A 15,615-nucleotide genomic window follows, 5' to 3' on the forward strand; every position below is an offset into this window, starting at 1 on the left:
CAGGATATTAGGAAATTGGATAGTTCTGGATAAAACAATATGTTCTTCCCCTTAGAAGCACAGCATCTGCCAGTCCTTTCATTTGGACGTGCCTCCAAGAAAGATTTGGAGTCAGGCCAACCTAGATACCAATCCCTGCTTTGTCACTCGCTCACTGTGTGACTTTAAGCCTCACTTTCCTCATCTAAAAAATGGGGCTTGTGATACATCACTGGTAGAGTTGCTAAGAAGATTGCATGAGATTATGTCAGTATGACATCCAGGAAAGCACTTGGTTCAATAAATGGAAGCTGATGTGCTCACTATTACTGTCTGATTTTGTCATTGTAGGTCTCCAGGTGGTTCTGAATTCCATTATCAAGGCCATGGTGCCCCTGCTGCATATTGCCCTGCTAGTGCTATTTGTCATCATCATCTATGCTATCATCGGCCTGGAGCTCTTCATGGGGAAGATGCATAAGACCTGCTACAATCAGGAGGGCATAGCAGGTAAGGGAAGATGTGAGTGGCCAGCTCTCAAGAAGCTTCCCTGTCTCATCGCTACTTTCCTTGTAACGGCGTGAATTGTCACCACATGACCGGTGGTACTAGGGAAGGCCTCCTCCATTCAAGTACTCATCTTTTCATTCCATGGATAAGTGAGAGGCAGAGATTGGTATTCTTTTCCTCTCGGTTAGTTTTTTTCTAATACAATACATCTCTGTTAAAACAGCTAAATGCAAGTTCCCGTCCAGCACTACTAAAGCTTAAATGAGCTGTGTGAATCAAGAAACATCACCTAGACAACCTGGAGTATTTTAATTTAAGAATCAGAACTGACGTAGTGAGGGTGTGTATCTCTGTTCCTTGGTCCTTCAGTTGATTGTCGCTTCCCTTTCAGGAAGGCAGCTTTGCCTGAAGCCAGTAGATACCTCAGTCACAATGTTGGGTTCTGTCTACCCCTCGGGGCTGATCTTGGCTCTTCTGTGTTCAGGGTTTTCTGCTGTCCCCCTGTCACAGGGGGGCCCTATTGAGACTTCTCTCCCTGTGGTCCTTCCATAAGTCAATATATTTAGCAAGCAATGCTGACCCAGTAAGCACTTCTCTGAATAGGACCAAAGTTTTGGCTTGTGGGATATGCTACAAACTGTTGTCTTAGGTTACTAAAATCTCAGTGGCACCTTTAAAAAAATCATTTAAACAGGAATTGACAAAACTTTTAAACAGACGCATAAAGTAGTTTAACATAAAAACTTGTTGAAAAAAAATACTTCCCCCCAAAGGGGTTAGAAGTGTTAAATTTATGTGATTGTTTTTTCCAACAACAAGACCTTTCATCTTGGTTTTTGGCTTCTTGGTGGAGAAAGGTCTGAAGCTTTAAAAGATACCTCATTTCTCTCCATCTGTACTGCTTCTCCTTCCCATTCAGCCCAGGCATTAAATTAAATTTGACCCCTCTTGCTTTAGGATGGTGAGGAGGGACAGATCTACACAACAAGGAGTGACATTGGTTATTCATATTCAGAAACCAAAATAGAGTACCTGATCTGGATGATCTGGTTTAATTGGGTGGATTGACTGGGTATTTGTAGTTTCTAGATCACCACTATATGACCATAGTCCTAAAACAAACAAACAAAAAACTATAAACCCATAATCACAGACTCATACAATTGTTTTTACTTTTTTGATAAAGAGTCTGTTTAAGAGACCATTTTTTTCACTCTGGAGAGAACTTCCTAATTATTTGGGTCGTAACTGTATAAAATAAACTGTCATATTAAAAAAAAACAGAAGCTCTTTAACATTAGAACAGATCTTGCCTTCAGCTAAAATTCTGAGATTTCCAGCTTTGCTTAGAGGAATACCAAATAATGCAATGAGTAGTATTTTCCCCTTGAATTCAAATCCTTCTTTTTATTCAGTTTAGTCTGTAGCCAGCCCTGAACCAATAAATTTATGTTAATTGGGTAGCTTTGTTAGAGCTCATTCTAAGTCCCACTTAAGAGCTGGACTGTTTATCTCTCAAGTTTATGCAGTTGTATTGAAATGTTCAGTGACTCTTCAGACCCAAACTCTTCAGATAGTCACAGGGAGGTTGAGTGTTAAAGAGCCCAAGAGTGGGTATGTGTGATGGTGCGGCTCTCACCAATAGCATACCAAGAGGCAGGGGGAGAATGAAATGGTGAAATTCTGCCATAGAGCTAATGATAGCAAACCTACCCTGCAACCAAAGGTCTGTGCACCACTTACCTAAGGAGCACTGCTCCCAGAGCTGCACATGGTTTCTATCATCCTGCTGGGAAAACAGCAAAAGTATGTTTTTCACTGGTAGCAAGATCCTCTAAGGGCCTATGCTAACAAGCAACCCTGAACGTTGGAAGTCACTGGGCTTTGTTGTCAGACCAGCAGTGGCCTCAACTGGCAAGAAAATGGTGGGCATGATAAACAAAGGAGACACAGGATAGGATGCTCTTCTCTGGACCACAGATGCACATTCTGGTGAAAGAGCCACCAACAGCCTGCCAATACTTCGAGTGGCCTCCCCACCATTAGGATAAAGACCAGAACTGGACTCACCAATTGAAGTGACCTCTTTAGAACCATTTTGAGCCATATTGTTTTCTATCCTTGATTCAAAAACAAAAACAAAAACAGGACTAGGAAAAATACTTGGGACGTCACCTGCTTCCTCCCAGAAGATGCATCAGATTATTTAGCGGTGGGTTTTACCTTCACCCCCACAAGTCAGAAGGGAAGTTAGCTGCCATGGTGAAAATGACCATCAGCCTGGGGAGCCAGGGTGTCAGAGGACAGACACTGAGAGAAGTGTTCCAGAGAGAGGAGCATGCCAGCCCCACCAGGAAGGTGACCTCACTCCGTGTGGAGCCAGGCTCCCTGCTCCAAAGAGGGGCTGAGGACACCTGGCTGTAGAAGCCTTTTCACTTAACGCTCTGCAATCAGGAGCTCATGTAGCTCCTCCTTCCTAAATCTGCCATCTGATGACAAATCCAGGGACCCACTCCATCACTCCCAACAGAACATGTACCACAGTCATCAGGGCCTCTTCCACCTACATAGTGACTAAAACTAATGAGAAGGAAAAAAACGTATGGGAATCTGGACATACTCCATGCAGCCATAGAGAATAAGACCAAAAACCTGCAATCTTTGAAACCAACCCCTATGTGTTTTGGAGAGTTTTATGCCACCTTTGGAATGGGTGATATTTTTTTAAGTTTAGACTTTGGATTGAATTATCATATTTTTCTGCAAATTTAGATTATACAAAAGTGCTTGTGAGCCCTTGTCATAATTTTTTAATGGAATTTAGATCAAATTCTTCTTTTTGCACTCTAAGATTATTTCTCAGGCTGGGAATTTTATGTGCTTGTAGATTGTAGGACACACTGGATTTTGAGCCATGTTTTGGATAAAGAAAGCTCTGGAGCTGGCTGGGTAGACCATTATTCAGCCTCTAGGCTGCCCTTCCAGTTCCCCATAGAGGTGGTCTCTGAAGAGGCAATTTTTTCTCCGATCCCAGAGGCATCTGCAAGGCGCCTTCCTAGTTCCTCAACAGATACATCACCATATGCCGGCACCTTTTGTTTCTGGCTGTCCCATCTGTTTGATGGCACTCTGAGCCAGGCCACTCTGAATCGCTCTCCCAAGCACACTAATTACCCCTGAGACTGACAAAGAATTGGTTGGCTCAAACCTAGAAATGAAATCATTCTCATTGTATTTACTTCTTAAAGTTGGGTCCTAAAAAAGTAATTGATTTTGTCTTTGGTGATTTCTCCTTGGAACCCCTAACTGGCACTCTCCCAGGATTTCACATTCTTGTTGGTATTAACTGCTTTTCTAACATCTCTCCTAATCTTCGCCTCCATTCTTTTACCACAAACTTAATTTGGACTTTCCAGAGTGATTCTACTTCACTTCTGTTTTAAGGCATAGGGCCCACTTCTTTCTTTCTTTCTCCTACTTTTGTTCCTGCTTTCCTCCCTGGGACTTCATGACTCTGCAGAAGAAAACCAACACAATTTTCATGTTCAAACTAATTTCTCCCCACCCTCAAGTGCATGTCGCAAGGACCTGCTGATATGTGTGTGTTCACATTTTTCAAGTGTTCCCTTTAGTGCTTTTTATAGATACCTATTTTTACCAGATCATCATTGCTTCTTAATTGTTCTCAAATCTTTTTTTATTGTTGTTCAAGATAGTTTAAAATAGCAGTGGCCCTTGAGCCTTTAGATAATCTCTATGAACCTCATCCCTTTTTTTATTATTATTATTAATGAGATCACCTCCCCTTGATGCCATTTTCTTTTCAACATATATTTTTTTGTAAAACCCCAAAAGATGTTTTTCTTCCTTGAGGACACTCAGAATTCACTTTGGCAACCTTCACTTTTTCCTTATTTTTGCCTGTTTCAGGAATAGAGAACACAGGGAAGACTGTCAGATGAGCAGTCACAATGCAAAGAGTAACAGCATCTTTATTCACTAGAAGGCGAAACAGGAGAAAAAGAAATGCAAGTTGTCCCTCTGTTTTTTCACCTCTTTTTCTCCCATCTCCTATATCATTCCAGCACTTTTATCACAGTGACTGAACACATCACAGTAGAAAACCATCACCAGAACGGGTGAGAAACCCAACAGAACGTATGATCTGTTTAGTTCTTGGTTTCCCAGTCTCAATTTTTTAGGTGTTTGTTACCCACTTTTTTATTCATTCTTTAGGGTTGGGATTGACTTCTTAGTTTCCCTCTTTTTATAGCCTCCCACTGTTTAAACCCACATCTAAATTTCCAAATATTTCAAAAATTCTAAAGTCACAAAAGATTGACTAGAGTTGGGCGCCTGGGTGGCTCAGTTGGTTAAGCGACTGCCTTCAGCTCAGGTCATGATCCTGGAGTCCCTGGATCGAGTCCCGCATCGGGCTCCCTGCTCGGCGGGGAGCCTGCTTCTCCCTCTGACCCTCCCCCCTCTCATGTGCTCTCTCTCTCTCTCTCATTCTCTCTGTCTCAAATAAATAAATAAAATCTTTAAAAAAAAAAAAAAAGATTAACTAGAGTTCAGCTCCAGAAGCAGAGCCCTACTGGGAGCCAGACCCTGGAGTCATGAAATGGTGTGGACACTGTCATTCCCTCAAACAGTTCAGGGACCAGTGATGCAGACCTTTACACCTTGGTCATCACACAAAGACTCACACACAACCTGAAGCACCAGGCCAAGAATAAGCCAGAAAGCAGCACTGTTCACAATAGCTCAAACCTGGAAACAATCCAAATGTCCATCAGCTGGTGAATAGATAGACATACAGTGAAATGCAGTGCTTGGCAACAAAAACGAATATACTAATACGTGCAACAACACAGATGAACCTCAAAAACATTATGCTAAGTGAAAGAAGAGGGACACAAAAAGCCACATATTGTATGATTCTATTTATATGAAATTTCTGGAAAGGCAAAGCTATAGAGATAGAGTATAGATCAAGTGGCTAGGGGCTGGGGAGAGGAGCTGGATTGACTGCAAACAGGCACACAGGAATTTGGGAGGATGATGGACATGTTTTAAAATGGATTGTGGTGATAGCTGTACAACTATATACATTTACTAAAAATAATTGAGCTGTACATTTACATTGATGAATTGTAAGACATGTAAATTATATTTCAATAAAGCTGTTAAGAGAGAAAAAAGAAAAAAAGCCAAGAAGACACACTCCAGCATATATTTCCAACCATACTGCTCAGTTACATTCTTATAAGAACTGTCTCCTAGTTAGGATTAATATTCCTCTTCCTATCTTCCTCTTTGTAGTAAACAGGTTCAAATTTGAAGGCACAAACTGAGAAGGAGCCAACCAACCAATAGTCTTAAATACAGAGGTACTAGACACTTGTAATTGTTGTGATGCATATGAAGCAAGAAAAGCCCCTGGGTGACCTGTTATCTGTAAATGAAGAACTATAAGTAAATTCTCTATCTGGGTGCATATTTTCACTATTGTTAAAGGCAATCATGTGTTTGTTATGACTGAAGTCTATTCTGTTTATTACTGTTACTTTCTACAAGCATATGACAATGTCCTTAATTTTACAAACTTCCGTGAATTTGAAACTATTACCTTCCATAGCTGGCTCAAGACTACCTGTATTTTACCATAATGGGAATTCTTAGATCAGTCTAGTCTTTTTTTTTTTAAGGATTTTATTTATTTATTAGAGAGAGAGAGAGAGTGCGCACGAGAGCACACACAAGCTGGGGGGAGGGGCAGAGGGAGAGGGAGAAGCAGACTCCCTGCTGAGCAGGGAGCCCGATGCAATGTGGGGCTCAATCCCAGGACCCTGAGATCATGACCTGAGCTGAAGGCAGACACTTAACTGACTGAGCCACTCAGGCATCCCTAGATCAGTCTAGTCTTATTTCCATTTACCAATGATGTCCATACCAAATATATAAGCTACATCTTAATTATTAATTTTCTAGTAGCTCTTCCCAGCATGTGGAATTAGCCCAAGCACTGTCTGTAGCCACAGTAGGTATGTTATACAGTTTCCTGAAAAAGCCCTGTCCATACATAGGGAGTATTCTCCCTGTCACCCACTGCCGCTCTGTCTTGATTAGAGGTCAGAAAAGGATTCTTCTCTTCTGAAAGGTATTAATTCTGGAGACCAAAGAGCAGTACCGCAAGCTTCCACATGACAGTCAGCAGTGTTTATGCTCAAGGGTTGTAATCAAGACCACTGTGTTTGATACATTCCCCCTATGGTCAGAATTTATTTTTTGTCATTTATCAACATAAGGCTTCCACTATAAAATGACTTGTATCTCTGCTAATATATCCTGTAACACATAATGGAGAAAGTGTTACTGAATGGGATTTGTTGGCTAATTATGTGGAAGTCTCTTCCAATCAATATAGCCCTCACCCTAAACTCTGGTATTCCAATGGAAGCATCCATAGATATTTCATCACCAAAAAAAGAAAAGGTAGACTTCCTATCACTTTTCAGGATATTTTCCACTTGGAGTGGTTGCATTATCCTTAGCTTTTAATTGGCCATTTGACCATGATGCCAACGTGTTTCAGCAGAATGTGCAATAGCCTTACTGTCTTTGAAATCAATTACCGAGGTTAAAATACAGTTTTACAATTAGTTGGAAGTACTGACCTTCTAAATCAATGGCAGCCTAAAATGAATACCTAGTTCCTTATGTTGTTTACTGCGTCTCTGGGGGGAACTAATGAAAACTTGTTCTGCATTATTGTTGCTGTGGTTGTTTTGCCTAGCCCATCAAACTTATCCTATCAGTTTTCTCTCTGACTTTCTCTCTCCTTCTTTCTCTGCCCATCTCTCTCCATCCCCTCTGCTGCCTTCTCTTTTCCCCTGGTCATTCAAGATGTTCCAGCAGAAGATGATCCTTCCCCTTGTGCTCTGGAGACAGGCCATGGGCGGCAGTGTCAGAACGGCACTGTGTGCAAGCCCGGGTGGGACGGGCCCAAGCACGGCATCACCAACTTCGACAATTTTGCCTTCGCCATGTTGACGGTGTTCCAGTGCATCACCATGGAGGGCTGGACAGACGTGCTGTACTGGGTACGTAGCTTGAGATGGGCAGAGGCAGGAGTCCAGAAGGTTGTGAGACTTTCCTCAACAGCTCCCTTTTCCACCCTCCTCATGACTTTGTGGTCACATACACACCTTGATGGAATAGTTGATGAATGTCTTTGATTTCTTCCAGGTCTTTCCTGAGAAACAAAGCATGAAATTTGCACCCTAATGAGTCTCTCTGTCCACCCACCAGCCTAAGAGAAATGTCATCTTTAAGTTTGTCCTACTGTAGTGAGAAATACGGGCACTCAGCTGATGCTCTGTGAATGAGTTGGCCAAACCTGACACAAGGATTCTATCCAACTCCCCTTCATGTAGAAACTGTAGAGTTTCTTCTGTTCTCATCCTTGTTTTGCATCTGTCCCTGAAAGAGAGCTAGAGAGCACAATTATTAATTTTTAGGGCTAATGAGAAAAGTCAGGCCTGGTCTTCTAACAAGAAGCCATTTTTATTGAATTGTTAGCATTATGGCATGCTATTATATTTCTATTTCTCATGTTAATCCTACCTTATCATTTTAGAATAGTCCATCAGACAAATACATTGCCATAATTTTCACTGCTAACAAAACACTCTGCTGGTTATGTGACGCATATGTCAACCAGTCAATGGTAAATCTTCTTTTCCCTTCAAGATGCCCCTTTTATTATCCAGAAGCTGTCAAAGTGCCAGATTTCTGCCTATGGGATACACAAATATACACAACATATTTGAGCTGTCTCCATTCTGGCAGAGTCAAGTCCATTATTTGTAAAAGCTCCAGAAAATATAATTCTTTGTAGGATCTCCTACTTGAGCATGAGGAATGACTTGCCAGAATCCAGTGTTGTTCTCCAGCATTCGGGTGAAAAATGCTTGTTGCCAGTCTTGAAAATACCATCTCACCCAGAGTTTTGCAAATAGTCAAATTTATTTGGCCATGCTGAAAACAGTCTAAGAGTCTGCTTGGGGAGTAGTGTCTACACGCTAAAGCAGGGAAGGGGGAGAGGGAAACGAGTGGCTTCCCATTGAACAGAACTGCCAGATAGAAAGGAACTGATGCCAAGAGAGGTGTTGACTTCTTCCTAAAATCAGAAGAGTTTTGTTACAACACAGAGATGTGATACAGGGTATTGTATCTTTTAATTTTTTCGCAAGAACCATGTCCTCTTGATTCAAAAATCCTCTTTTTCCAGTTTTTATGTTTGGGTCAACATGCTGAAACCCAGTGTTGCTATGAAGCGCATACCTCTCTGCAAATGACTACTTGAAACTTGCCTGAGAACCTTGTACCCAGCAAACATTTATTGAGCATTGCTTGCATGCCAGGGAAGCTCCTAGGTACAGGATTCAGACATAAATAACATCCAGTTCAGACTGAAAAGCTCAGTCTAGAGAAACAGTAAATCTAAACTGAATAATGGTGATACAGCTGGAACCGGGCCATGGTAGAGTTGCTATGTTGTGATACTTTGAAAAGAAGACAAAGGTCAAGTCACCTCTCCCTCAAATTAAAATGAAACACTGGAAAACATTTTTTAGGCCCATGCTCAACAAAACTGGTTTTGCATAATTTCTAAGCGGAAAAGAGGGAATTGAATGTACTATGCTTAGGCAAATTTATTTCACTTAGCAAAGTTGATCAAATTCCCAAGTGGTCCTACTGGGTAGATCCCTCTGGCTATCCATGTGCAGAAACACCCTTCTGCACATGGGCAGTTTCTGCTATGGGTCATAAAACATATGATCATATGAAACTATGCTTCAGAGCCTCATCACATGAGCTTCAAACCCATGCTTTAAGTTGCTACGAGAACGCCTTCCATGGCAGCAAATTGAGGGCAGGGTGGCAGTGGGTGGGTGGGTGTAGGCCTGGGGGAATAGGTATAATTTACTTTGCTGATGGCCCTGATGTATTTTTGTGATCTTTCTTCCTCACTCCCTCCCTCTCCCCCACCATAAATCATTGATACCCCACCAGCCAGATGTGACCCAAAGAAATACTGTCTTAATGACAGCCAGAGTGGGGAATGAGAAGAAGCACACAACTGCAACTACCAATTTGCAGCAGCTGTGTTGTGCTTTCTCCCCTGGGGTGTGTGTGATAGAGCTCAGGCTGGGAATGGAAAAAGTGTCAGAGGTGAAGGAACAATCCCAGGCTCATGGGACATGTCTCTCTGATTTTCCCAGCACCTTCCCCAAACGGCTATATTGTGTGTGCGTGTGCGTGTGTGTGTATGCATGCATACACACACACGCACACGCACACACACACCCCTAAAACTGAAACACCTTCATATTTGGGTATTCGTGATGGAAGCACTTCCCAGCCCAATGCTCCTGCTTTCAGACAATTTCTCTAATTGCTTGGACTTTTCTATGGCCATTTCTTCCTTTCCTCCTTCTTCTCTTTCCCTCTTACTTCCTCCCCACTTCAGCATTCCTCCTTCTTGCCTCTGAGCCTGTATCTCTAAACCCACAGACTCTCAAATCTCAATGTACTTTAGTATAAAACATGGAGCTTTCTAAATATAAAGATGCCCAGACTTCCCTCCAAGCCAGTGAATGAGAAGTTCCAAAGTTAGGCCCCAGTATCTACATTTTGAAAGGCTTCCCAGGTGATTCTGATGCCCAAGCTGGAGTCTGAAAACCCCTAGAAGTCTAACCCATTCAATCTGCATGGTGCTGCTTTGATGCCACTGAATTTGAACCAGTCTAGGAAGCTATAGTTTTCATGGAAATTGGAGAAGTAGGGTTTTCCACTCAGAACAGTGCATTTCCCTTCAAATCCAAGGGGCAAGTCTAGAGAGTGTTGGAGGGAGCAACCAAGATTTTCAAGTATAGCAATGAATGGAAACCCCAGAATCTGGTTCATTCTGAACTATCAAACAGCTGGTTAGATGTTCCTAGGGAAAGAATCAGCCATTAAAGCACTAAAGAAGGAATTGATTCAATCACTGTATATAGCTTGGGATGGAAGGGATCAGGGAGGTCAACAGTAGCAAACAGCAGACATCTGCCTCCAACTGTGGATAATATCAAATCCATTTCGCTTTTTCTGTGACATCCATTATTTCATCCCACTGTTATGGTTTGAAGAGTTAGTGGACTAAAAAGTAAGATCAAACTTAGCCAAGTAATACTGAACAATTCCTCAAGCTGTTAAAGCTACTGGCCATACATTGGGTCAAGGCTCCAACTAGATTAACAATATGTTGAAACATTTCTTTTACCGAATCTGTAGATGACAGGGTAAGGGGTGGGGGACATTGGGGATTTGGAAACTAAGCCAAAACTCAGTTTGAGATGTAGTTTCTTTGGGCAATGGCTTCTTAAGCCAAAGCCTCTTCATTTACTCTCAGAATGTCCGTACCTCTCCTAAAATAGTGGGGAAAGGTGAGCAAACAAAAGTATCAGCCTTCTTTAGAAACAGTGAAGCACCAAGACAGGGAAGAATCCAATATTGTATGGCATTACGATTGGTTTCTATTTCTACGTTCAGATTTTATGGGTTTTTTTTTTAACCAAACACCCCTAACTTTCTGCATATAATTCAAGACTACTTGTCTTCTATGGTTTGAACACATGCCTTCCTGAAGGAAGAATTGGCAGCTAAATCAAGATGATCTGCAGGATTCTTAGATGTGGTCTGAGGACTAGGGTCAGTTTGAAACCATTATCCCTTCCACACTGCGTCCAAATCACAGTTGAATAGCATAAACCTCAATCAAGTGTCTGTTCAGTGCTGAGTTTGTACTTGAGATAACCCCATGCTCTTGTGAAACAAAATAACATGACCACTTACCCAGGGTTTGGAACACCTGGAGGAGGTTATATGTGAGAGTTGTGGGAAAGGGAGGCAGCAGTTAGGAGTAGGCATCACCCAAGAATACACGTTTCTGGCTCTTCAGGAATCTAGATGCCTGAATAATTAATCCTTCATCAGGAGGATTCTGTTGACCTCTCCTCACCCAGGGCCCCCAAGAATATTACATACTGTGCAGCATAGTGAAAGCACTCAGGTCTAGGTTTTCCTAGATTCACACCCCACCCTACCTACCACCAACATAGTGGGATCACTTCTTTCCAACACCACCCATTGCCCCCTGCCACAACTGGTTTCTCCAGGATCAGTTGTTTCACTGATTTTTAAAAAATAGAAATTGAGCCTAAAATAGGATTAGAAAGAATACTTAATGAGAAATCATATAAAGAAAAGATTTTTGGAATTACAAATAGTGTCCTTTGTAGCATCTGGGTTAGTTTGGGCTTAGCCGGAGACCCTGGGAACAAAATTCTAATGTTTTAACCTTTCATAAGTCAGTTGTCAGCTCCACACTTGGTCTTGTCGTCCCACTTACATGTCTGGACATGCTGGGAAGATAATTCCTTCTAAACTCTCATACACACAGAGAGAGAGAGAGAGGGAGAGAGAAAGAGAGATGGCCACTCGTGTCTGCTCTTGGTGCTGCTGAAACATCCCTCATTTATGACAAAGGTCTTTTATATCCAGGCAGGTTGATTCAGGCTTTACCCTATTTTTTCCCACTCCATCTTTTCTTCAAAAAGCCACCTCTTTTCACTATAGAATATAGAAAATGAGTCTCTGAAGGCATCAACAAAGCAGAAATGGAGCTGAGTTCTATTTATGACCTAATAGTCATTCTAAGCGAAGAGCTGGGAAAAAATCCTCAAGTAACCTAGAAACAGCATCCTGAGCTCTTTAACAGGTATCAGAGCAGAGAAAGTGGTATGTCCTATTAGGACCCTGCAGTTCTTAACTTTTAATCTGTTTCTGTTAGAGCGATCCCCACTTAGTGCCCATGCTGTTTTAAACAAAGTCATCTAGACTTTGTTATGTCATCTAGACAATAAGCTAGTTGTTTATAAGCATATCAAGAAAGAAAATTAACATCTCTCAATGCTTTTATTTACTTTATTTTTAGGTTTTATTTTATTCATTTCACTGGTATTAAATGAGTCATTATTCAATAACTCTATTTAACAAACATTTATTGAGCATTTACTATGTTCCTAGGACTGAGTAGGGACTGGGGTGGAGGGATGGGGAGAAGTCCTGCCCTCAAGGAATTTAGGATCTAATTGAAGAGATAAAGGACAAATAAGAAAACATGACTTAGCCCATGGCAGTACACTCAGGGAGAACTCTGCATTGACACAGAACACTTCGGGGAAAGAGGGGAATTTCTCTGGCTTTGAGACTCCTCCCTATGGGGAAAGCAAGCTTTATAACATTTGGGGAGATTGGAGAGAACTGTATTTTAGGTTCTCTCAACAGAACCAAGAAACAGCTCAGCTTCCCCTAAGTGTTCTCTCCTAAGGGTCTGAAAGGCCACCTGCCTAGAGGTGCAGTCATAGACATCAAATTTGACCCCACATCTGGTGGCTGCCCAGGACAAATAAGCAGGGCTTCCTTTGGCTGTGAGCCAGCTGTCTCCTACACAGGTGGGGCCACCACTCTAGTCACACTCTCTAACTTCCCCTAGGATGTCAGTGCATGATCCCATCTGAGTTCAGGGACTTTTTAAAAATAGATCAAGGAGTTAAATGTGTTGGCTTGCCTTCATGGTAAGAGCCTTTTGGTGTCTTCCCCCACATGATCCAGGCTTTAACTTGTGCCCTAAGGCACTCACAGGTTTTCCATGTATAATGATAAACAGGTGCAGGGGCAGGAAGGAGTCAGATGAAACTTGTCAGACTTGCTGCTCACTCATTGACCCATGGGTGGAAACCCTGTGTCCACAAGCAAGGTGACAAAGGTCAAGAGTAGTCACAGATTTTTGAGCCATCACCCTGGGCACTGGCATTCATGGCAGCAGCAAACGCTGTCCTCTAATTATGCTTTGTGGAAAGCACTGTGATTTTTGTGGGTCTGCACCTCCTACCTTTGATGTCAAGTGACAGCCCTCTTGGCATTCGTTGAAACTGTTTAGTCTTTTTAAATCCACAGTGCCTGTGTCATGAACCTTATAGGAGAAAGTGCCACAACTTGAAAACTCATGGAAATGAGCTAGGATCGAGAGTGGCCTTGGTGCACTAGGACCCAGGAGGTGTTGTTCCTCCTATTTTTTCTTTTTTTGGAGAAAAAAATGTATGTTGGATTTGAAGGTTTAAGGTTGAGGTTGCCCTCAAGGAATTAGATATTGTTTTCAGAAGGTTCTTTCTGTGTTTTTCATTCAGTATCACCTTTGGTCTGTCTATGGATTCTAGGAATAATAAGGTATGTGTTTCAGCAAAGGCTGGGGTCATTCTGTTAGTCCTTGGGCCTGGAGGCTGCAATGGCTGCAGATGGTGGACATCAAGATGCCTAAATATGTGCCTTCCTTAGAAAAGTCACAAAGCTTCCTTTGTTATAGACCTAAGAAACATATAGCTTTAATGGTTTGAGAAAACCTATCTTTTTTCATCTCTAAATAAGGGTGTCAGCAATCTAGGTCATTTTTTAAAAATACGTCTTTATTTATTCTCTCTCTTCTTAATAGTTCCATTCCAGCTGATTTAAGACATCAATCTCATCACTCCAGGCATTGCTCTACTTCAGAGTCACCCAGCATTGTAGGCTGTCTACCCAGTCTGCCCCCAAAAGTAGGTGGCCTAGAATAAAGAGGAGAAAGTGAAAGAGAAAACAAAAGGGGTGCTTTCCTCTCAGGCCAGAGCCAGACAGACCAGAGAATCACCCACCAAGGGCTGCCAAGCATTGCTTGCTGAGGAAGTGATGGGGTCTTAGGAATACCTTGGAAGCTCGTTAATCTCCCATCTGTCTTCCTACCTCCTGCCCCTCACCTGCTATTCTGCATCTTAAACCTTTGAAAGAACTGTCTCACAGCAAGGAAGAGACCAAAGCAGAAGCATAGGACAAGGGAGAGGTAGAGACCATGAGTCTCCTGGATATGGCCCTGGCTCTCTATGGGATATCTATAGAAAATATCCATGGGTCATGAGGTTATCATGAGGATATCAATGAGATATCTGTGGGTCATGAGGTTATCATGATATCAATGAGATATCTATGGGTCATGAGGTTATCACAAGGCTCTCTATGAGTTATCTATGGGCAATATGGCTTGTAGTTCCATCCATTTGAGGTCCTTAATGATGCTGGAAGTCACTCACCTGTGACACAAAGGAAAGGACACCCTAACTGAATAAGGGCCCAGGGAAATCTTCAAGGTCCATGAGTTTGTTGACTTGTGAGAGAGATGTGGCTCGGGGAACTATATTTTCTGTGAGGTTAAATGTTCACAAATTTAGGGTTATGAGGAACCAGTCAGGAGATATTTCATTCCAAGGAGGTTGGTTTAGTGCCAGCCAGCCCTCACACCCACTCACCATCTGCCTGGGCTCCAGAGGCAGCTCTGGGAGGGTGAACTGCAGCAAGCGTGCCATTGCCTCCTGCAACTACCTGTTCCCTTCTGTTCTGAGGAAAGTAAGGAGGTCTGAGATCCGGGGCAAAGCAGGAGAACTCACAAGAACAGGCCCCCTCTGCCACTCTTGGGAAAAGCCCTTCTGAGATTAGCACAGAGCATCTGGTTGGTCAGAAACACGGGGTCCATGCACCCATGGGGTTGTATGCGGGAGTGCCATGGGTGTGCACCTTCTCTCACGTGGGAGTCCACAGCTTCCGTCAGCTCTTCCTGACCTCCCCACCCTCCCTAACTTAGGGAAGAGGAGAGGACTCTGACCTTCACTGGCCAGACTTAATCTGAGAAAGGAAAAGCTAGGACACTTAAAGGCTTCCTGACCTTGGATCCTGCTTCCATAAACACCTCCTCACAGATGCCTTCTCCTATCCCACGGCTGTTTCAACCCCATCACTCTCACTGGCACAGCACACAGTGTCTTACACACAGTAGGCACTCCGGAAGCACCGTGGCACCAATGTGGACTCCAATGAGACCACTGCTAAGAACAGTGAAAGGCGAGTGCCTGGGTGGCTCAGTCGTTAAGCGTCTGCCTTCGGCTCAAGTCATGATCCCAGGATCCTGGGATCGAGCCCTGCATTGGGCTC

At 42.7% G+C, this 15,615-nt stretch overlaps 1 protein-coding gene across 12 annotated transcripts in view; it reads left to right on the forward strand.

Annotated features, from left to right (window-relative positions):
- Nucleotides 1-15,615, forward strand: part of CACNA1C (calcium voltage-gated channel subunit alpha1 C) — a 653,963-nt gene that overhangs the window by 431,562 nt on the left and 206,786 nt on the right. For all 12 annotated transcript variants that reach the window (XR_010411642.1, XM_064591748.1, XM_064591749.1 and 9 more), the window contains exons 6-7: nucleotides 331-489; nucleotides 7,396-7,592. Coding sequence is in view for 11 of the 12 variants with exons in the window: in XM_064591748.1 (XP_064447818.1) it covers nucleotides 331-489; nucleotides 7,396-7,592 (356 nt within the window). In the remaining variant the exon portion in view is untranslated. The remainder of the gene's footprint in view (nucleotides 1-330; nucleotides 490-7,395; nucleotides 7,593-15,615) is intronic.

This window comes from Mirounga angustirostris, unplaced genomic scaffold, assembly GCF_029215605.1.
Source record: "Mirounga angustirostris isolate CCGP_5_RB_7025 unplaced genomic scaffold, mMirAng1.0.hap1 SCAF_5, whole genome shotgun sequence".
NCBI lineage: Eukaryota > Metazoa > Chordata > Mammalia > Carnivora > Phocidae > Mirounga > Mirounga angustirostris.